At 47.1% G+C, this 22,129-nt stretch overlaps 1 protein-coding gene across 7 annotated transcripts in view; it reads left to right on the top strand.

The window, feature by feature from the left end:
- The window catches only part of NEO1 (neogenin 1), a 173,686-nt gene that overhangs the window by 92,645 nt on the left and 58,912 nt on the right, over window positions 1-22,129 (top strand). For all 7 annotated transcript variants that reach the window (XM_071568983.1, XM_071568985.1, XM_071568982.1 and 4 more), the window contains exons 6-7: window positions 17,363-17,517; window positions 18,283-18,403. In XM_071568983.1, the coding sequence (XP_071425084.1) occupies window positions 17,363-17,517; window positions 18,283-18,403 (276 nt within the window). The remainder of the gene's footprint in view (window positions 1-17,362; window positions 17,518-18,282; window positions 18,404-22,129) is intronic.

Genomic DNA, 22,129 nt, shown 5'->3' with positions numbered 1-22,129 from the left:
ACAAACTGAAAGCTGAAAGGTTCAGTAGTAATTTTGAAGCTGCACATGCCAAAGGCTTCCAAGAAATGTGAATGTGTGAAAGAAGCAGCTCATTAAAATGCCTTCTTTCCTCTAAGTGAGAGCTCTTTTTATAGGAGTTGTGCCCTAAATGGCAAGTATTTTTCTCTGTGTATCAGGGTCATCCCTCCATTTTAATTGGTTGACTCAAGCTCCTAAGTTGAATTTTTGAATTTATGGGATTTAATTTTTTTCGTCCATTTCAACAGAAACTTGTGCCCTGTTTTCACACCCCCAAATTCCGAGATGAAAACTGTGGGTGATGTTGAACTGGCACTGGTGGGGAACGTTCCGTCCCTCAGCCCTGGGAGAGCCGGGGCCGCTCAGCGAACACGCACTTGCTTTCAAGTGGAATTTTTATGATGGTTAGGCTGACTCTCATCCCACCAGATAATTGATTTCTCTAGTGGGAGCCAGATTATTGCTGCCACTGGATGTCTCATTATCCAAACTCTGGTCCTTGGCAGGGAAGTTCATCCCAAAGTTACAGAGATGAAACAATGCAGTAATTTGTGGGAAGGGGGCGGGTTGTTATCTGTGGTGCCTTATTCCCTCCGCAGCCTTGCAGTTAATTAGTTTGTCTTCGTGAGGAGAATAATGTAAAAGGAAATCACTGTGGAGTTTTGGTTCCTGGAATACACAGGGTTTGTTGGTTGTGGTGTCGGGGGAAGGTCCACACCCTGCTCTGCCTGTGGGGCAGGTGTGAGCTGTGGAATAAAGTTGTTTTGTGCTCCTCAGTGACACTTGGAGGGACACCTGTAAGGGAATGGCAACAGGATCCAAGACACTGGACAGAAGGAATCCAGGCTCACAGCATCCTACTTAATGGTTAATAAATGACAGAAGGATATTTTTACGGTATTTTTCTAAGCAGTCCTGATTCCTGGCAGCTCTGCTGGTCTTGTTTATTTTCAAGTGCTGTCTCAAAGGTTTCATCTGTGATCTCTCTTTTTCACATTCTTCAGAGCTTAAGTGTAGTCTCAGTGTACATTAAACAAAACATTTTACAAGTGAGGATATACCCTGCTCCCTGTAGGGAAACCCAAAGCACTGCTGCCATCCCCCAGGTCATGTGCCTCTGACTCTCATCAGATGGGTTTAGTTTCAGTAAAGTGCTTTGTCCTGTGACAAAGGATTTGAATATCAGGATTTTTTGTGTTCATCAGAAGTTGCAATAGTTGAAAGGGCTGCTGGAACCTCCCAGTCCCTGGTGAGCTGGTTCACAGAACTGGGGTTGCTGAGGAGTTCCCTTTAGGGAGGAGTGAGTGTGTTGCCTGCAGTGGGTGTAGCAGTGCAAGTGACAAAACCTTCCCCCAAAGTGCTTCTGTTGTGTGGAGCCCCAGCTCTGTAAACACAAGGGGCAGGTCCCTTAAGCAGGACAGTGTATTTTTTCCACAGGGATGTTGCAGAGTGGAATCCTACTTGAAAGGGATGGGAAAGAGAGAGTGCTCAGGCATTGGAATGGCCCATCCCTGGAGGTTTTTCACTGAGCTTGGCCGTGGCACTGAGTGCCATGATCTGGTAAAGGGATTGGATTTGGACCAAGGGTTGGACTTGATGATCTTGGAGGTCTTTTCCAACCCAATCGATTCTGTGATTCTGTGAAAGTTTTGGCAGCCTTTGAAAACAGTTGTGTTTGTGCTTCGAAACTCATCAAGCTCCAGAGTGTTTTGGAGCTCCAGCTTCAAATGTCTGTTCTTTGTTTATCCTGATGGAACACCTTTTAGGAGAGACCTTGACAGGCCAGTCTGTGCCACCTCAGTGCCCATCCAGGCCATGGAAGAGATCCTGCTGGAAGCTGCACTGGGGCATGTGGAGAATAAGGAGGAGATTGGTGACAGCTCACTAAGGGCACATGGGGCCTGACAAACTCAGTGACCCTTCTACACCAGGGTCACAGTGCAGGTGGGTGAGGGAAGCCCAGCTGGTGTCATCTGCCTTGTGCAAAGCATCTCAAGCTGTCCTGCATGACATCCTTGTCTCTAAACTGGAGAGATGTGGATTTATTGGATGGCCCACTCAGTGGGTGAGGAATTGGCTGGATGTCACACCCAGAGCTGTGGGCAGCCCTTCCCTGTGAGGGTGGGCAGGCCCTGGCACAGCTGGACAGAGAAGCTGTGGCTGCCCCATCCCTGGGAGTGTCCAAGGGCAGGTTGGACAGGGCTCTGAGGGGCTGGAGCTGGATGGGATTGGAGGTCCTGCCCCCCAGCCTGGTCCGTGGTGTGTGGCAGGGACGCTGCCCTCGGTGTTGGCTGGAACACACACAGGGGTTTGGGAGCCAAAGAGGCTGGAAGGACAGTCTGAAACAGTCGGTTTTCTGAACTGAAAATCTCTTTTGAGGTGAGTTTATAGCAGCTCATAGTTCAGGGAGTTGAGTCAGTGCTGTGGAACACACATTTCTCTAAATTCTAATGATTTATGTAAGCTGTGGGTGACGCTTTAGGGAGAATTCTTAAAACATAATTTTGCCATTCCTTTCCCCTTTGGGCAAATAATTTTTCTTCAGCTCTCCCAGTACATGTATAATGAATAACTTTGTTTACTGACAATGTCAACAATAACATAGCTTTGATTTATAGTGTTTATCTTTGGCCTGTTTGCCTCCTCTGGCACATCATGAAATGCCATGTAGAGAGAAGAAACCATATCTTAGGAAGGTGGTTCTAGTGAGAAGATAATAGAAAAATAAAAGTTCAAGGCTACTATCCTGTTACATTCTTTTTGCTGCAGAAAAACCCCTAAGGCTCAGATCATTGTGCTTCAGTTGAAGCTTTGGTTTGGACAGCTCTGCAGGAATTTGCATGGAGTGGGAAGGGACAATAACCACTGGGGGCTTTGTGGAGCTGGGGAGGAGGTTTCCTTACATAAGCTCGAGGAGCTGTGATGCCTCTGTCCTTGGCACTGAGTGCAGGTTCCCTTCCAGTCACAGCCTTAATCTGCACTTGCTGGGTTCTTGCTCTGCTAATTTGCTTAAACGATCATTAGTGTGATTAACCATTATAGGGGTGATTTCAGAGTTGCTAATCTCCTGCTTCTTCTTTTGATTACAACTGGAATAGTGCAGGCAGCAACTGGGAGGATTACAGGCAGGAGAACTGAAGATTTCAACAATTAACCTCTTAATTCATGTGAAATTACGCCCATTGTGAGCAAGTGCAGGAGCTCCCAAGGAATAAAGCTCTGCTGGAGCCTCTGCAGTGCTTTCCAGGGACTGCTGGGACTGTCAGCAAAGCTCTGCTTCATCATCATCATCTTCATATCCATCACAGCAACTTAAGTCAGGAGTTCTGTACTTGGGCAGAATGATGTGGTTTCAAATCCTAAGCTGGTTCTCTTGCAAAACATGACCTTGGTTTCCTCAGTCTATGTGAGATTCCTGATCCTCTTGCTGGCAGTGTCCAAGGCTGGCAGAATTGAACTGAAGGGTGGGAATTCTTGTTGTTTCCCCTGAGTAATGGCTCAATCTCCAGCTGTTTGCAGACTGGGGGGTTCCTGAGCAGTTTCCCCACTGTTTATCAATCCTTCATGGATTTCTTTCCTATTAATCCACCTCCTGCTCCCATCGCCCCCATAAACATCTTGTATTCACCTCATCCCATGGCTCTGGGAGGAACAGCACCTTCTTTTTCTTTATTTTGAGCCAATCTGTTTAATGTATTGGATTTTTCTTTCCCCAGCCTGCACTGGAAAGGCTGAGCAAGTCTGTGCTTCCCCCACCACACCAGGACATGTCCTTACAGCCTTTATGGGATCCTCTCATAAAGTTGTTTCTTTCCAGACTGTGGAGTCTTGTTCTCTCGTTCCTTACACAGAAGCTGTTCTTGGAGTGGATTGTAATTAAGGCTATTTTGGGGATTTGTGAATTAGGAGGGACTTTGATGTGAAGATAGGCCTGAATTCACTGAGCTGGAAATGAAGGCAGTTGGATAAATGGGAATCGATGTGTAAAGGCAGCTACAGAATTTGTCATTGCAAGGCAGGATATGGACAAGCATTAACTCTCATGTTTTTTCCAACTTGATCAGAAAAAAGGTATTTTTCCTAGAGCTGTGCCTGGTCCCTGTGGGCTGGACATTCCCACTGTGCCCTGAAGAACGTGAGAGGGGCTCAGCTGATCCCATCAGTTGTCTTTGCTGTTCCCAGCCCCAGTTTGGTTTCTCCTCACGTGAGCTGATTTGCATTCAGTGAACAAATGATGTGAAATGATTTCCAAACCTGTGTCCTTTCTGGCCTCTGGCAGCTCCTGAGCCCTCAGCTCTGCCACCCTGTGAGGTTGCAGGGAATGGGCCAAGCTGAGACATGGCAAGGCTTGCTGGCTCTCCTTTGTCACTTCCTCCTTCCCCTTCTTATGGGATAAAGTTAGGAAATCCTTAAAATTCCTGTTCTCCTGCTCTTTCTCCCCAGGATCTGCAGCCTTGTGCAGTGCTCCAACTTCATAGTACTACTTGATTGAGCAAATACTCAATATCTGATATTTTTTTTCCTCATTCAGGGGGTAGTACCATGATTTATTTATCATGCTCGATTCAAATCCATATTTATTCCTGTTTTGGTATTCAACTCCATGGAACCTGAATCATTCATACCCACTAATGAATGTATTTCTGCACTTTGCTGAAATGAAGTGCTTGGGAACCCATTGCAAAAATTGACGGGGACGCAGCAAAATGAAGATGAAATGTATCCAGCTGTTCAGTGCCCATGTGAGACACTCACACACTGATTTTTCAGGATAAGCCTCTCCCAGTGTGTCCCTTTGGAGCTGTGACTTGTCTGTGCCCCAGAGAGGGCGAGGGGCTCTGTCCAGCCTTGGATCAGGGGCCTCAGTCACCTCTCGGAAATGGGATCTGCCTCTTGGACATCCACAGGGGCACAGTTGGGAAAGCACCTCATTGTCCAGGGTTTGGTTCAATCCAGGTCCATTCACTCTCTTTTCCAACTCCCTCTCCTCTCTCCAGGCATCTCCCTTTTCTTGTGCATCTTTGACAAAATGAACAATTAAAGTTCATTTTTTTCATCTTCACTCATCAAAATTATCTCAGCTATTGTAAACTTAGGATTTGAGGATTTGAACACTGCAATTCAAGGAAGAAAGTGATGCTGGAAAACTTGACATATTCCCAATTTGGGAAGTTATAAACTCTCTCTTAACAAGGTAGTTGGATGTCACTCACTGTAGGTGGAGACCTGAGCTATGGACACACTGTATATACCTATAGATTCACTATATATATATCTATAGATAAGCCAGAAATGTATGTATATGTAAAAACCAGAGAGTTACCTGGTTTTACTTGCTCTTTTAAATCCAAAACAAAAGCACTGTGGCTTTTGGTGTTTTGATTGAGAACCAAACCCAAGTAATATGGAGTTAAAAGGGATCTTAAAAGTGAACAACTTGTCTGCATTCCTAATTATCTTCTATCTGAAAGAAGCTCTAGAAGGGGCAATATCACACAAGTTTTAAATTAATTATTAGTTCATTTTGCACAGGCCTTGCTGTGTTGATATTCATATATATTTATATGTATGTGTGTGTGTGTGTGTTTCTATATCTGCAGAATAAATATCCTTAAGTCCTGAAGTAACGGTGATTAAAACAATGCTGCAGATCCTTTCATTAAATAGTCTCAGGAGAGGTGGAGGGTCCCTGTTGGTGTTTTATTTGGGAAGGGGCAGGAGGGACCCAAACAGACCCTTCTCCTGCAGCTTCACTCACGAGTGACTGGAATTGAGGGTTTCAGCTGGAAATAGCTGGAAATGGGAAAGCAGACCCTAAAGGCTCCAGGCCTGCCTGGTGCCCAGGGCTGTCTGCTGCTTCTGGTGCTTTGGTGGAAAATGAGGGTCTGGAATTCAATAAAAATTTCATTGCCTTTGGCGCTGCTCTAAGAAGTTTAAATTTTGATGAGCGTTCTTGTTATTCAGATGTTTCCATGGTACTTGGAGGAGGTTCAGGGTCAAACAGGCATGATTTCTCCTAGAAGGGCTGGGGAAGGAGAGCTTAGTAAAACAGAGAAATAATGAATGTAACAGTTTTACATTATTGATGCCTAGATTAAGGTTTTTACTTTTCAAATCATCCTCGGAGTTGCTTGGAGGGTTTGCTTTGAATGATAATCAGTAATACCCTCTGATAAGCATTGAGTGAGCTCTGGCTTAGGTTATTACAGTTGATAAGCTTTTACATATGATCTGGTTGTCTCATTTTGATATAGAAATGTATTTTGTCATCTGTCCTTTGTCATGAGTTCCTCCTTAATTGGGAAGTTCATGTGAGAACAGCACATTAATCCCAGTCTGTGCCTTCAGAAGTTTTCAAGGGATGTCCTTAGGCAAAGGGTGGGCTTAGTCTTAACAAAAAGGAAATAAATCTTTGGTATCTAAAATAAAAACTGGTCATAGAGGGGCTTTAGTAGAAGCACTGGAGGGGAGGTGACAGTGCAGAAGGTTTTGAGGCAAAACTGTCACACAGAAGGAAAAAGGAATTTGCAAATTTGTGCATCATTAGTCTATAGGTGGTTTAAGTTTCATGTTCACCCTTTGTGTGCAAAACCACAACAATTTAGATTGGTGTGGGAAAAATCCCACTAGTGGGTTCAGATACTCTGAGGTCACAGAATCAGAATTGTTGGGGTTGGAAGGGCCCTCTGGAGGACATCCAGTCCAACCGGGGTCACCTGGAGCTGGTGGCACAGGAGCACACCCAGGTGGGCTTGGAATGTCTCCAGAGAGGGGACTCCATGCCCTCCCTGGGCAGCTGTTCCAGTGCCCTGCCCTGTCTGTGGAAAGAAGCTCTTCCTCTTGTTGAGGTGGAACTTGTGTCCTGTCACTGGGCACCACTGAACAATCATACAGGGCAGCTTTTCTTTGATCCTGGAGCAGAGCTCAGTGCTCTATCCATGCAGGAAATGGCAGAGGAAGCTCTGGCACATCCTTTCCCCTCACTGAAGCTGTGTGGGGCATTGCCCTCCTCCCCCTGATCCCCTGGGTGCTGCTGGTTGGAGTGCAGGGGCTGCTCAGCTCCCACCTGGTGGCCCCACCCTGACACACCTGGAATTGTCACTGCAGGAGGGCTGGGCTGTCCCTGCCCCTCTGGGGCTCCAGCTGGGGCTCCCCACAGGGCCAGCCCTTCCAGGCACAGGGCGGTGTGCAGGGCATGGCAGAACAGCCCAAACCAGGCAGCAATTACAGTCACACATCCCACTTTGGCCACTGCTGGTGTCTCCCCCACAGCAGGTGTGTGTGTGGGAGGGAGTTTTACCTCCTGAGGGAGGGATGGGCCGTGCTGGGGGAAGCATTTCCTTTGCTCTTCCCTGCTGGGACACAGCCCGAGTGTGGGGCTGAGCATGGCAGGGGCAGGGTGGGTGCTGAGCACCCAGAAAGGGCTGGGAAGAGCCCAGAGCTGCCCAGAGGGAGGACTGAGCCCTGAGCTGAGCCTTGTCCCTGTCCCCAGGGGTGCTGTGGCTGTGCTGGCAGAAGCCCAGAGGTGCCCAGAGGGCTGAGCCCTGAACTGTGCTGTCCCCATCCCCAGGGACTGCTGGGGCTGTGAAGAGCCCAGAGCTGCCCAGAGGGAGGGCTGAGCCCTGTCCCTGTCCCCAGGGCTGCTGGGGCTGTGCTGACAGGAGCCCAGACCTGCCCAGAGGGAGGGCTGAGCCCTGTCGCTGTCCCCAGGGCTGCTGGGGCTGTGCTGACAGGAGCCCAGAGCTGCCCAGAGGGAGGGCTGAGCCTTGTCGCTGTCCCCAGGGCTGCTGGGGCTGTGCTGACAGGAGCCCAGAGCTGCCCAGAGGGAGGGCTGAGCCTTGTCGCTGTCCCCAGGGCTGCTGGGGCTGTGCTGACAGGAGCCCAGAGCTGCCCAGAGGGAGGGCTGAGCCCTGTCCCTGTCCCCAGGGCTGCTGGGGCTGTGCTGACAGGAGCCCAGACCTGCCCAGAGGGAGGGCTGAGCCCTGTCCCTGTCCCCAGGGCTGCTGGGGCTGTGCTGACAGGAGCCCAGAGCTTGCCCAGCCACAGCCTCTTGGCTCACTGTTGGCAAGGAGAGCTCAGCAGTGCCGTGTTGGGCAGTGCTGGTCCCTCCCCATGACCTGAGCAACCCCTGCCCAGCCCACACTCCCCACAGGCGATGTAGTGCCTTGTGGTGGTGGAGAATCCAGACTCAAATTTGAAATGTATCAGGGCTATTAGGGTAATTATTAGGGTATTAGTGCTGTAAACTGATCGCCATTCCAGGGTGGTGACAACAATCATCACCATCAGCATTTGGTCTTATAAAGGAAGATCTACATAATGTTGAGGAGCTTTACTAAAAACAAAAAAAGGTTAAAAACCCAGCACAAGTTCCCAGTGAGTGCCCAACCCCAGCCCAGAGTTATTCTGGAAAGAGAAAATAACCACTTCCAGAACCTCACCAGAAATCTCTGAAAGACAAAGAAAATAAATTATTAGTCTCATGTTTATTTGCAAGTAAATTAATACAAAGCTTTCAGTCACTTGCTAATAACATACAAATCTTGTGCTAGTTTTTTCCAAGGCTGTCAGAGCTGGGAGCCTGCCAGGGACAGCACAGGGTTAGAGATGATGGATTGTGAAGAGAAAGGGGTGAGAAGATGGCCTGGAGCAGAAAAGTGAACCCTTGCTGCCCGTGTTCTCTGCAAAATTGGAAACTTTTGTCGTAAATTATACTTTATTTGTTCAAATAGAGAGAGCTGGAGGGAGGTCCTACCTGAACTGCAGAGCTGGTGAAATAATTCAAATCAAATCCCTGAAGTGAACAGTGAGTGATCAGCAGGAGCAGATGGTGTTCACTCCACATTTCTCAGCGAGATGAAGTGTGAAATCCTGAGTTCCCAAGTGTGCTGTGTAACCTACCACTTAAATTAGCACTCTGCAAAAATCAGCCTGAAGATACTTGGTCAGTGTGACATGAGGTGTTTTTAGAGATCTTTTGGGGGTGGTCTGGGAGGCTGTGGGTGAGTTAATCCCATGTCTGGGCCAGTTGTATGGACAAAAAGTGCAATAAAAGGTTGTGGTGTTAGACATTTGAATCAGTTTATGGATGTTTTGTGTGGGAAAAGCCACACTTTGCTGCTGTTGTTGCCCTTCCTTTCCCAAACCTTTCTGACAGTATCACCCACTGAGAGCCTGGAATGTCAGTGCTGGGAGTCAGAGGGAATGTTGTCCTGCAGTAAAAGGGAATGAGTTAATTGTTTAACAGGAATTAGAGTGGAGATCAAGTGCTGGCTCCAGCAGTGGAGCTGGGTCTGCACTGAGCCTGCTCAGCACTTCTATAAGTGAGCTGGGAGCGGGGATTTGGGGGGACAGACTTTGCCTTCCTGAGATCATTGGGGTCGTGAGAACAAATGAAAAGCCTCGGGAACACCTCACTGTGTAGGGAACAGTAAAGGACTGAAGTGGCAGGTGCAGTTCAGTGTCCTGCACAGGGAAATACAGTCCTGTAGGTTTATGTGCTGATGGTCTCTCACCCACCAGGCTTGGCATGGCCATAAAATGGGTGTATATGAAGTTGGAACATGGAGGTGTTTGGAAATGCAAGGCCTTACAAAGCAAACTAAATGTTAGGAATTGTTAGGGAAGGAAGAGGCACCTGAGCAGACAAATCACTGTGGCACTGTCCAAATCTGGCCCTGTGTTTCAAAGGGGTGAGTGGCTCTTTTTCCCTTTCCTCATAAATACAGCAGAGCCTTGGGGTGCAGTGAAGCCAGAGGAGGTGTAGGATGTGAGAGGGGTCCTGGAATCACACAGTTGTTGGGGTTGGAAGGACCTTAAAGCCCATCTTGTGCCACCCCCTGCCATGGGCAGGGACAGCTCCCACTGGACTGGGTTGATCAGGGCTGTGTGAAACTGGTTCTTCTCTGTAAATTACCATCATGAGTGGCCTGGGGGAAGGAATTAGGAAATGAATGCTCATTTCTCCTCGTTGGCAACAACCAAGAGACATCTCATGGTGCTTTGACTCCAAAACACACAAAAGTTGGTAATTTTTCTGAGGGAGCATCACTGGGAGCTTTAGGGCTGCTGAAAACCCACCTGGGTCCCAGGGGCAGCTTTTTGAAAGGCAAAATCCAACCAGGACGAGGAAACCCAAAGGTATCTGCTCTTTCTTAGGAAATATCTCCACCTGCACCTGCAGGAATTCCCACAGTTCCATCATGGGAATGTGCACGTGACCTCTCCTTGTCTCAGGTCAGACCTCCCAGCTTTTAATGAGAGCTCTGCTGGACTCAGAGACTCCTGCAGGTTTAGAAGGTGCTTTAAGGGGCAGTTTTATTTTACTAAACTCATATTGAGAAGAAAAATCTGTTTTCGTCCCAGGGTGGAGAGGAGCAATTAATTGCTTGGAGTATTAGGGCAAGGATCGAGGTGTTAGTCCAGTGTAGGAGCTCTTCCTGTGCAAGAATGATGCATAAAAAAATAAAAAATTATAAAACACACAGAGAGCATTTTTCTATGTGTGGCAGTGAGGATTTCTGTGCTCAGCTCCTGTTTCAGGTGTCCAGTTGCAAGGCTGCATAATCCTCCCATGGCTCAAATACCCAAACCAGCTCTTCCATTTTCCTTTTGGAGCCAATTTTCTGAGTCATTGATCATTTTCTTTGCTTTCTTGTAAATCAGAGTTCATGTTTTCCTTGAAATGTGGTGCTCAAATAACCCTGTTGGCTGGTTGGTACCTTGGTGAGTGCTGCAGGGAGGAGGTTTGGGAGCTGCTCTGGGGCTTCCAGTGTCACCAGTTCTTTCATACCAGTCCAATACTGGGAGCCTTGTCCCCAGCTGTATTTCTGATGAAGTCCTTGTTTTTCAGGCCTTTCTCTGCAAAGTTCATTCTCTATTGCTTCCTATTCCATAAATTCACAATTTATTATTTCTCCTTGAAAAGTGCATTTATTGAATTATATGCTGAGTTTTTATTCTATTTCCTAATTGATCACTGTAATTTCACTTTATTATTGTTCTGTGTACTATTCACCCTCATCCTGTTTCTTGGTTGTCCTGTCACTGAATATGGAGGGGTTTCCAACTTTCTGCCTCTGAAATGTTTGTTTAGGGGCTGCCTCTGAAGCAGAGTTTGTATTTAGCAATATCTGAATGGAGGCTTCTCACTGGAAATGTGAAATATTTGTTCTCACATGAATTCACCCCCTGCCCTTCTCCCACCACTGACTCCAGCTCTCCACGGAGTTGGTGTTTGGGGACCAGACAGTCCATGGGAGCAAAACATGGACCATTAAATGCTCATTTTGGGCCGTTTCAGCTGATGAGCAGAGGTTAACGAGGTCATTAGAGAACATAAAAACAGTCCCTCTTTCTCTGCTTCATCTGTTAAGGAATTCCCACCGGGAGGATGCCACAGGCACAGAGCTGGTTATAAAATATACAGTTTCTAAAATATATATTAAAAAATAACCATTTACTTAATTACATAATTTCACTGCCACAGAAACTTCCTGTGCATAAACTGCAGCTTTGGTTTCGGTGCAATAAAATTGCTGTGCATGGAGGAGTTTACATTTTTATAACCTTTTTGTGTCTTGGTGTGCTGGTTTTTTATATTAATTTGACACTTCTGTGTTTGTGAGGGCTTGGAAAGATTCCTTTTTGTCAGCTTTTGTTTGCTGCATGTTAAGTGTGTTTTAAGGACACGAGAGCCTTGCTCAGAGGTTGGGAAGACTTTTGACTTGCTGCAAACATAATTTTGGATTTTAAATATCTATTTTTCAGAGCACTTCTTCATATATTTCTGCCATTTTTTAAGGAAGAATTTTATAACTCCTCATTTCCATTTAAAGTGTAAATTCCTTTTTTTTTGGAAGGATGCACTTGAAGAAAACCAGCTAATTTGCCCAATTAACTCATAAAATCAAAGATAATCAAAAGCTGTGCAGTCAAACATTCAAACATCAATCCACGTGGTTTTCTCAGTGTTTTGGGGAATGACAGGAGGGGATGGATTGAGAGGGTGATGGTCACACTGCAGTTCAATCCCTCTTGGAAACAAACTTGCCCTTGTGAAAATGCAGTTTTTCTAAGGATTCTAACAGGATTTGCAGCATATCCTAATGATGAACCAGCTTGTTCTCCCTGGAGGAGCAAATAAATTCCTCTGGGATTACCATTTTAAGCTGATCTGAAATGGGGTTTATGGTAAAATGTCCAGGTTAAATACCATTGGTAATTCAAATTGTCAACTGAAATAGAAGATAAGGATTCTGCCCCCAGCATCCATAGGGATGGGGTTCCACATGGAAGGCATTAACCAGGAATGCTGCAGTGGGGATTGGTTGGGATGCACTGTGGAAGTTGAGCCAGTCTGCTTAGTTTGTGTAGCTGCTGTTTGGAATCTGTGGAAACTTTGGGAATTAGAAAATGCCTTTGTGTTTGATGGCTGAGGGTACCTTTGTCATGGAGGGAGGGGATGAGGAGGAGTGTCAGGAGCTGTGATGTAATTGAGTGACTTGGAAAACACTCCTAATTTTTAGGGATCAAGGTGGCTGAGGAGGCAGAAGTGGCTCCTTCAGTCTAGTCCTGACAATTCCTATTTGGAATTTCAGGTGTTGCTTTGGCAGCCTTGGCTGTTACAGAAGTTCTGATGCTGCCTCAGAGCACACAGGGATAGTCCTGGAAGTGTCTCCATCCCTGGCAGTGTCCAAGGCCAGCCTGGACAGGGCTTGGAGCAGCCTGGGATAGTGGACAGGGCAGGGACTGGGGCCTGATCACCTTTAATTTCCTTTTCAACCCAAACCACCCTGTGATTCTGTAACTTCACAGTAGTAGGTCATGTTTATTTTGGGTTTGTCTGATGCTGTGCTTGGGCCAACAGCTTATTTATTAATTCTTTTGAAGTCTTTTTAAAGTCTATTTGCAACCTGTGTTTTATTAGTGTCCACATGAGGCCATTCCTGTGCTCTTCCTGCCCAACAGAGTGTTTTCAGTCCGTGAGGAAGTGAGACCCTGGGCCAGCTCCTGTGCTGGGAGCACAACAGGACAGCTCATCCCTCCTTCAGTTTTGGATTGATTTTGTTTAAAAATTGCAGACTTTTAGAAGTTTCCCCCACTCTAGTGGTCTGAGCAGCCCTCCCTGCTGGAGCTCCCTCTGCCTCTGGGGGGTCTCTCCTGTGGCTCAAGGCTGGGACAGGAGGCTCTGCTTTGGGGTTCTCCTTCTGGGAACAGCAGGGAGGGGATTTGTCTTTTGGGAAGGTTTAACTTGCCTTAAAATGAGTTCTGATCTAGGACAGCAGCGTTTGGATTTGGTTCCTGGAGGGGAAGGTTCCCTGTGTTGTAGCTGAGGAAGGTAAAGCTGGGGGTGGTTTATGCTGCAGAACTTGAGTTTTTGCCTTGCATGTGGAGTTGAAGTGTCAGGTTTGGGGTTGTGGAACACAGGCCTGGGCCCTTCATGAGGGGTTGTGGCACTGGAGGGGAAGCTGCTCCTCCAGAGATGGGGAGGAGGAATGTCCTGAGTTTCTGTCCCATCTGCAGCAGCCCCAGTGGCTGAACTGAAAGCAGATTATTTCAACTGCCCCCTGAACAGCACAGAATTTCCATTTCTTCTGCTCACCTGTACAGGTGGAATGGGATCCATGTCCAGCATCCTTCCTGTTCCCACATCACCCTGAGTGCAATTCCTCCTGACATGTGCAGTTCCTCAGCTCTTTTAGAGCAGTTTGCTTAAAAAATCCCTCTTATTTTTTCAAATGTTTCACCTTTTTGAGATGTAGCTTTGAAGTTTGAATAAGCTGCTGATGTAGATAGGTTGGAGGGGTGTGTGTGTGTAATTTCTTCTTTTGATCACTGTTGTGATCAAAATATTTTGTCTCTAAACCCTCTGGAAGGGTGGCAGGCACTCTTGGAAGGGGCTCTCTGGGGGTGTGGGAAGTTCTGTGCCAACATCTTGCCATCCCAGTAGTTGTTTGCTAACATGGAGAGGGGGCTGAGCTGCCAAGTCGTCTTTGAAGTTTAATTGTTTAATAACAGAACACAAGATCTTCCCTTACAAATCTTGTTTTATATGGTAATTGGCTCGTTTGCTCTGTGGTTATCAATTGAACTCCTCTGCTGCAAACATCTGTACTGGCATTGTGCTAATGCTAAACACTGACACAGCTAAACCGTGCAAGTGTGGGGGAAAAGCATTTATTAATTCATTAACTGGGAAGTCACTGATAAAGCAAGCACTTCTCGTGTTATTATCCCTTTGTGAGCCTCTTGGCATTTGCTCCATAAGCCAGAAAAGCAAAGTCACTTTGGAAAAAATACTGTGTTTCAAATTCTTAATCTCCTTAATTAAGAGCAGGTAATAGGATATCAAGTTAACTTTGGGTTTTGTGGCAAAAAAATCCTGAATCTTATGATTCCATCTGAATTTCCCTTGCTGGGTGATATCCCATTCTGAGGTGGTACCAGTTGCCAAAGATACTGGAGTACTTTCCAGTGTCTTCAGTACAGGTTAAACATTAGTGGAGAACACAGAAATCATCCCAGAACTTCCCTGGGGTTCAGTTTGGGGTTTCAACTCTTCCCTGTGAGGGTGGGCAGGCCCTGGCACAGGTTACCAGAGAAGCTGTGGCTGCCCCATCCCTGGAAGTGTCCAAGGCCATGCTGGACAGGGCTTGGAGCACCCTGGGACAGTGGAAGGTGTCCCTGCCCATGGCAGGGGATGGGACTGGATGGGCTTGAAGGTCCCTCCCAAGCCAAACCCCTTTATGACTCTGCAATGATTTTTTTCACCCCAGTCTTGTATTTTGGCAGTAGATGTTTCTGGTTTGTGTCTGTCAGGGTTCCTGTGACAGGTTAAGAGAAAACAAAATCACCTGTAACAAGTGCAATGGAAACAGAAGCATTTGCACATTCGTGGCAAAGTGAACTCTTCCAATATTTATATTCCCTTTTTTCAACTCTGCAGGCATTGCAGGAATCAATGTATGTGTGTGTGTGAATACTTGTGGAGACAGAGATGGAAAGGAAATGAGCACATAAACTATTGATCAGGCAGCCTGGAACAGAATGACTCATTAGTTAAAACAGGCTAACGATGGGCGAGCGCTGCTGTGCCAGGGGGGCAGCAGGATGGGGCACCCAGGGAGGGCACGAGCACCAGGACAGGGGGCACAGACTGGCTGAGCTACTCACACCCTGCTCCTGGCAGTGCTCAAGCCACTGGTGAGACACTTCTGGAATTATCTGTATCTGTGAAACTCCATGGGCTTGGAGATGAATCCAGAGGGGTTTGAGGAGCTGTGGGTGAATTGTCACACCAGAGCAAAGCAAACACCACTTGTTGAGGTGGCCAAGATAAAGGATGATGGGAAGGGAGGGAGAAGTATAATCATAGAATGGATTGGGTTGGAAAAGACCTCCGAGATCATCAAGTCCAACCCCTGGTCCAACTCCAGTCCCTTTACCAGATCATGGCACTCAGTGCCACGGCCAAGCTCAGTTTAAAAACCTCCAGGGATGGGGAATCCACCCCCTCTCTGGGCAGCCCATTCCAATGCCTGAGCACTCTCTCTGTAATAGTGCAGCTCCCAGTAAATAAAAGTGCTGAGTGTAAATGCCAGGGAGGAATAAAAAAGATAATTTTCATAGGAAATAAATAACAGCAGTTTGGTGACAAACTCAGAAGAGAGTTTTCAAATATCAGAGTTGAGTACAGTGATAACCATGAGAGAGCAAGCACAAAAATGCCTGAATTAAGGTGGGGTTTATGGTGTGCTTGGTGCTTTTTGGGGAAGTTGATATGAAGTCTGAAGTCACAGGCAGCTGGGCTCAGCCCCAGACTTCTGCTCCTCTGTGAGAGTTGGAGCAGCTCTGTGCAGGTTTACACTCTTAGCTGAGAGTTAAACCACTTCTTACGTTATTGTTCTCCTAATAAATTTATAATCCAGAACATGGGGGAGCTGCTCATCTCCATCTCTCTGTTTTCAAAGTATTAAATCCCCCAACAAACCTTTGCCATCATTTAAATGAAGAAATAAAACCTGGTCAAGGGTTCCTTAGCCCAGGCATGAAATAAATCCCATCGACAGGCCAAGTGTGCAAACTGTTTGTCTGAACTCCATGGCCCTTCCATATTGACTTTCTTTGCTAAATATTAAAGGGCAAAAGGCTGCTTTGGGCTTTCCTGGAACTCCAGCAGCCAGAGCTGCCAGCACAAGGAAGCAAATGCCCTTCTGTCAGGGAGCATAGTGAAAACAAATAGGTGGATGCTCTTCGTAGTAGGTGAGTAAGGGACTGCAGAGACCCAGAGGCAGCTGGGGATTCTTGGCACATGTTCACAGATAAAGCTCTAACATGTCTCTGCATTGGTCACTTGGGGCTTGTGTTTACCAAAAAGTTCCATGTCTCTGAGTTTTTATGGATTTTAAATGTCTTTCATTTAATTAAGGTTATTCTGGGGACTCAGGGATATGTTAAAGGCAGCCAAGCCCCAGAGGTGCCCCCTTTGGTACAAGCCATGAATGAAGAACCTGTCTGTTGTACTGAGTTACCAAATGCTTCACTCCCCACACTGGGATGGGCACCAGGGATGGGCCTGTGCCTGCTGAACCCCCTGTGGCCACTGCAGCACTGTCTGCTTCACAACCTGACCTTCCGCACAGGAACACAAGGCAGTGGTGCCCCAGGAGAGTTTCGTCTTAGTTTTGTGTCCACTCATTTTTAAAAGTCTTTTTAAATGTATTTTAACTTTTGTTTTCCTGTTGACTGAAGTGCTGAGAACAGAGAACTCCCTGAGGTTTAGCTTTTCACTTTATGCATTTTGGTTTGATTTCTTCTTATTTGCATTCTCAAGAGGCCATTCCAAGTTCAGACCATTGGCTGGATCATGGGTTGGGTTGGAAGGGACCTCAAAGCTCATCTCATTGCATGGGCAGGGGCCACTTCCACCAGACCAGGTTGCTCTAACCCTGTCCAACCAGGCCCAAATGTAATTTTAAAAGAGCTCCGGGTTTGTATCAGTGTCTGTCAAACCCTGATCTCCAAAGCTCTGCCACCTTTGCAGCTGCTCAAGTCCCCAGGGCCACCTCTGTGGGTCAGGGGTGTTTCCTGGGGGGCTGACACCACCCCCTGTGTTTCCCGGGGGGCTGACACCACCCCCTGTGTTTCCCGGGGGGCTGACACCACCCCCTGTGTTTCCCGGGGGGCTGACACCACCCCGGGTGTTTCCCGGGGGGCTGACACCACCCCGGGTGTTTTCTGGGGGGCTGACACCACCCCGGGTGTTTCCCGGGGGGCTGACACCGCCCCGGGTGTTTCCCGGGGGTCTGACACCACCCTCTGTGTTTCTTGCCCTTCCCTGCAGTTCCCCCAGAGTTCCTGAAGAGACCTGCCAACATCTACGCCCACGAGTCCATGGACATCGTGTTCGAGTGTGAGGTGACAGGGAAACCCCCACCCACCGTGAAGTGGGTCAAGAACGGAGACGTCGTGATCCCCAGCGACTACTTCAAGATCGTCGTAAGTTTGTTGTCCATTCTGGGGGATTTTAAGCTGTTGACTTCTCTGTCATTCTCCTACATCTCTTCATGGAAACTGAGTTCTCTTACAGACCTGCCTTCTGCTTTTGCCCTGCTGGTATTTGGGGCCTGGAGGAGGAATGGTTTGTTGAAACCTTTCCTGCATGTTGCTTGTGTTGTGTGAGTTGATGTCTTTATAGCTTAGATTTTCCACAGGAGACAGACGAGCAGGGTGACAAAATGCTCTGTCCAAGTACAAGCTCCCCACGACCAGTGGCTGGTTCTGCATCGTCTGTGCCTGATAAAAATTACAATTTCAAGCAGGGGGTGAACCACAATAACAGCTGAGTTGATCATGGGGTTTGGCACACAGAGGGAATTTGTAGATGTAGTGCAGGTCATTATTAAGGCCTAGTTGAGAACTTCCTCGCTGTATAATTGGCTGTACCTGGGGCTGGGGGGCTGTAACAGGCAGCTCTGCACTGCAGGCAGAGCTGAAACCACCACCAGAATGGCTGGGAAATGGCAGGACCTGCCAGTGGTGTGTGAGGCTGGAAAATGATGCCTTTAGTGGGAGTTGCTGCTGTTGCTTTGGACACTTTAATGTGAGATTCAGTGCACGGCAGGTGAGCTCTGACAGCAGCTCCAAACGCTCTTCCCTGCTCTCATTGGAATTCCTCCTGCCACAGTAAGTGTCCCCTGATGACACCATTGTTTTGGCAATTGCAGCCCTTTTTAGAGTGTTTTTTTCCCCTTTGCTCCTCAGAAAGAACATAACCTGCAAGTTTTGGGTCTGGTGAAGTCTGACGAAGGATTCTATCAGTGCATTGCGGAAAATGATGTTGGGAATGCACAGGCTGGAGCCCAGCTGATAATCCTGGACCTTGGTAAGATGAACTGGGACAGCAGAGAGCCAAAGGATGGGGAGGGACATTCCGAGGGACCTTTCCACGTCAGGGGTTATATCTGTAGGGCTATAATAGGATGTAGTAGCTAGAGAAGGATGATGGTCTGAAATCATCTTCTGTACACTTAAAGTTCCTGAGGGGGAATTAAGGAATTCTGTAGGATTCACCCTGTATTTTGGAAAATATTTGGTGCAATAAGAAGTCATAGCAAAAGTATGAAATACATTTGCAGGCTGGGATTTAAAAATAATAACACAATAACCAAAATGAAAACAATCCCTGAAATCACAAACCTGCAAAAGCAGCACTTCTGGAGCCCACCCCAAATCAGTATCAAAGACATTCCAGTGTGTTGTCAGGAGCTTTTTTTTCTGCTTTTAGTGTAAAAAATAGTCAATTTTGTCATCTCTGCAAACTGCAGCTGCACATTTGTTGAGTTACAGCTGCAGATTAAGGTAAATATTTGTTACTGTGCTCCAGTCAGTGCAGCTCCTGCCAGGGCTCACCTTGCAGAGCCTGCGTGGTTGGGATGGTAAGGAGAGTAATTAGGATAAAAGACCAAAGAAAGGACAGTACAAATATCATTACTGAGGCATCAGCTTGTTCTGCTTTCAGCTCTTAAAATAATTCTAAGAGCCCAAGGAAGAAAACCAAGAGTAAGAGGGATGAGAGGAGAGATGAGTCAGACAAGAAACTACTAAAACTACGCTTTGAGAGGGGCTTTTATGTTGCCTTTTGGGGAAATTGTTCTAAAATTCTAACTTCCTTTTTATTTGGGTGGAGAGGATTTAGGACAAACAGTCTTAGGTGTGGTTGGAGGCTTGAAGGAAGTTCACACTTGGAAGTTGAACAGGTGTGAGTGCTACCCCTGGGTTTGTGCAGAGTAAACTGGTAGGAATGTGCCATAAAGAGAGGTTTCCTAGTTATTTTCCAACTGTTCTGTAGAGCAGTTGTGCTCTTACAGCTTCCTCTGAGTTCCTGTTTGGGTGTGGGTGTGTTCCATTGCTGGCTGAGGAGCTGCAGGTACTTCCCACAGTTATTTGGGGAATGCAGGATGCCCTCTCCTGGATTCAGCAGCTTTCCTGCCATGGAGCAGTGAGGTCGGAGCAGTGGGATTCCATTCCAGCCTCTGGGGTAGCATCTGGATCCAGCACTGCTCCACTGTCATCAGGTTGCCAGAAAAACTATTAAAAGTAATTTAATTTCTGCTCTGCATTAATCACCTGAGTGGTTTCCAGATCTGCCAAGCAGAAATGCTATTCCATATTCTCCACGTTTGAAAGATACTGAATAATTAATGTCCCTGGGTTTTGAAGCCCTGCCCAAGCTTGTGCTTGCCCCCAGTCCCCAGCAGTGGTTTGTAAAGGACTGTCACTGTTATTGCTGCAGTTCCTGTGCTCTCTCTCCTCCTCCTTTCCCTCCACTGCCCTTTGCTGGGTGGTTTCTCCTCCCTGTCCTGCCATCCTGAAGGGCTTTGCCTTACCATGCTGTCCTTTCTCTTTTGCATGCTGCCAAAGGATGTGGATGCAGTGCTGGACTCTCATTTTGGGTGTGAAGGCACCGCTCTGTTCCCTGCCCTGTTAGAAATGTGTCACTGGGGGGGTTGGGGGGTTGTTCTCCAGCACTGGGAAAACCACATGGTACAGCTCTGGGAGTACCTGGAACTTGGCTGTGGGTGATGGCATGAGAAGGAGTGCAGGGAGGAGTGAATGTGCTGGGGCTGAGCTGGAAACTGGCATTACAGGTGGAGAAAATACAAATATTTCTCAAAATATCTGAACAGCAAAGAAGGAAACTGTTCAGGGAAAAGGTATCACATACAGAAGTTCTTTCGTGACAGCAACCTTGGTATGAAAATGCAGAACACTAATTGAGCAAAAACTATTCTCACTATTTCAATCATTAATTCAAAAAGCCTTTTTTTATATTTATTTCATACCTGATGATGAGAGATACCAACATTGCCAATTTGAAAAGTAATTTCGGTGAAAAAATGGTGATTAAATGTGAGCAAAGTTCTTGCTGGTTAGCAGTGCATCCCTTCCCTGGCTGTTGTGTCTGCTCCTTCCCAGCTGGAATTGGCAAACAGCTGCCATTCCACACACTATTTCTCATTAGCCCTTTTGCTTGTCAAATTGATCTCTAATGAGTTCAATGTAAATGAGGAAGTAGAAGCCTGTGGAAGTGTGGAAAAACATTTTCCTGCTACAGGGGAAGGTTTTCTGGTGTACCTGTGGCTCTCAGGGAGCAGGAGTTGGTGCTTTACCTGGTGCCTGGTGTGTGTGTGTGAGTGTCAGGCACAGCCACACTGACCAGGCTCTGGGTGACTCTCAGCTGCTGCAATGAGCTTAACAGAATCTTTGATCACACATAAGTTTGGGCTTTTTGGGGATTGGGAAAGCTTCTCATACATACAAAAGTTCTGTGTGGAAAATACTAAAACAGAATTGACTGGCTGAATTGAAAGGGTTATTTAGTTTTCAGCTTTGGTAATTCTGTTAATAAATTTAGACTGTACTTGGAAATGGATTGGCTGTGGAGAGTCCACAACTCTTTCAGGAGTACATAAAGGAATTGTGGCATTGAGATGACAGATTTTTAGGATGAGTCTTTTTCATTGAGAAGGTTGGGAGAGGAGCAGAGGGAGGAGGATTCAGGTCAGTGGTCTGAGTTAAATCCTCTTTATCCCCTGTGCTGAACTTCAGGTGTAGAATTGTGCAGGGGAGTTGGAAAGCCTCTCACCTGCTTTTCAAACATTTTGGGATTTGGAGTTGTGTCCCTGTTTCTCAGATCCTGCCCTTCCCCTGGACACCCCGTTCCTTTGGGAATCTCCCTGGGGTTGTGGCTCTGCTCCTGGGGCAGTTTGGGAGCTCCCCCAGGAGAGGAGGTTCCTCAGTGGCCACAGTCCCTGCACGTGCCTCTGTCACTCTGCTCCTCTCTCTGCCCGCGGGGTGACAGGTGAGTGGCCTCCTGTCCTACAGGTGTCCCCACAGAGGACTCAGCAACTCCCAGCGAGAAGGAAGAGCTTTCTCAGCACCCTCACATCTCTCTCCACCCATTTTTACACAAACCCAGCTTTGTTTTGCTTCCAACCCTCACTGCCCAGCCCAGCTATGGACCAGAGACACCAAGTTGATTATAGCAAGGCCATTTCTTGTCCCGTTTTTGCAGCATTATTGGGTGTGGTGTGTGAAAACCTCTGTGGGATGAAGTGCTGGTGGCAGGAGGGGACACTGAGCCAGGCCCTGCAACCCAGCCCTGTCCTGGGAATGTGGGGCTGCTCAGCCCTGCTCTGGGGACTGCAAAAGAACAGGTGGCAGTGGGGCTGAGGGGGAGGCAGATGGTTCCCTGTCACCCCCTGTGAAAGGCACTTGACAAGTACTCAGGCAACAGGGAAAAAAAAGGAGTGATGCTTGAATGCTGTGTAAAGAAAATCATAGACTGTAAACAAATATGCCACTTTCTGTGGAGAACAATTTCAAAACATCATTTGGGATGCACTGTGTCACCTCCAGAACTCTGAAGTGTTGTGTGTTCTGGGGTTTTTATGCTTTTATGCTGCAAAAATTGCTTTTTCCCAGTATATTGGGAGGTTTTGAGGGTTGTACAGGGGTGAGATCTTCAGTGAGTGAATTGAATACAGGGCTGGTGTCCTGTAGGACACCATGGCAGGATGGTTTGTGGTGCAACTGTTTGTTTCTTTAA

This window comes from Pithys albifrons, chromosome 13 (assembly GCF_047495875.1).
Source record: "Pithys albifrons albifrons isolate INPA30051 chromosome 13, PitAlb_v1, whole genome shotgun sequence".
In the NCBI taxonomy this organism is placed as follows: Eukaryota; Metazoa; Chordata; class Aves; order Passeriformes; family Thamnophilidae; genus Pithys; species Pithys albifrons.
This window is presented reverse-complemented; position numbering and strand designations above follow the sequence as displayed.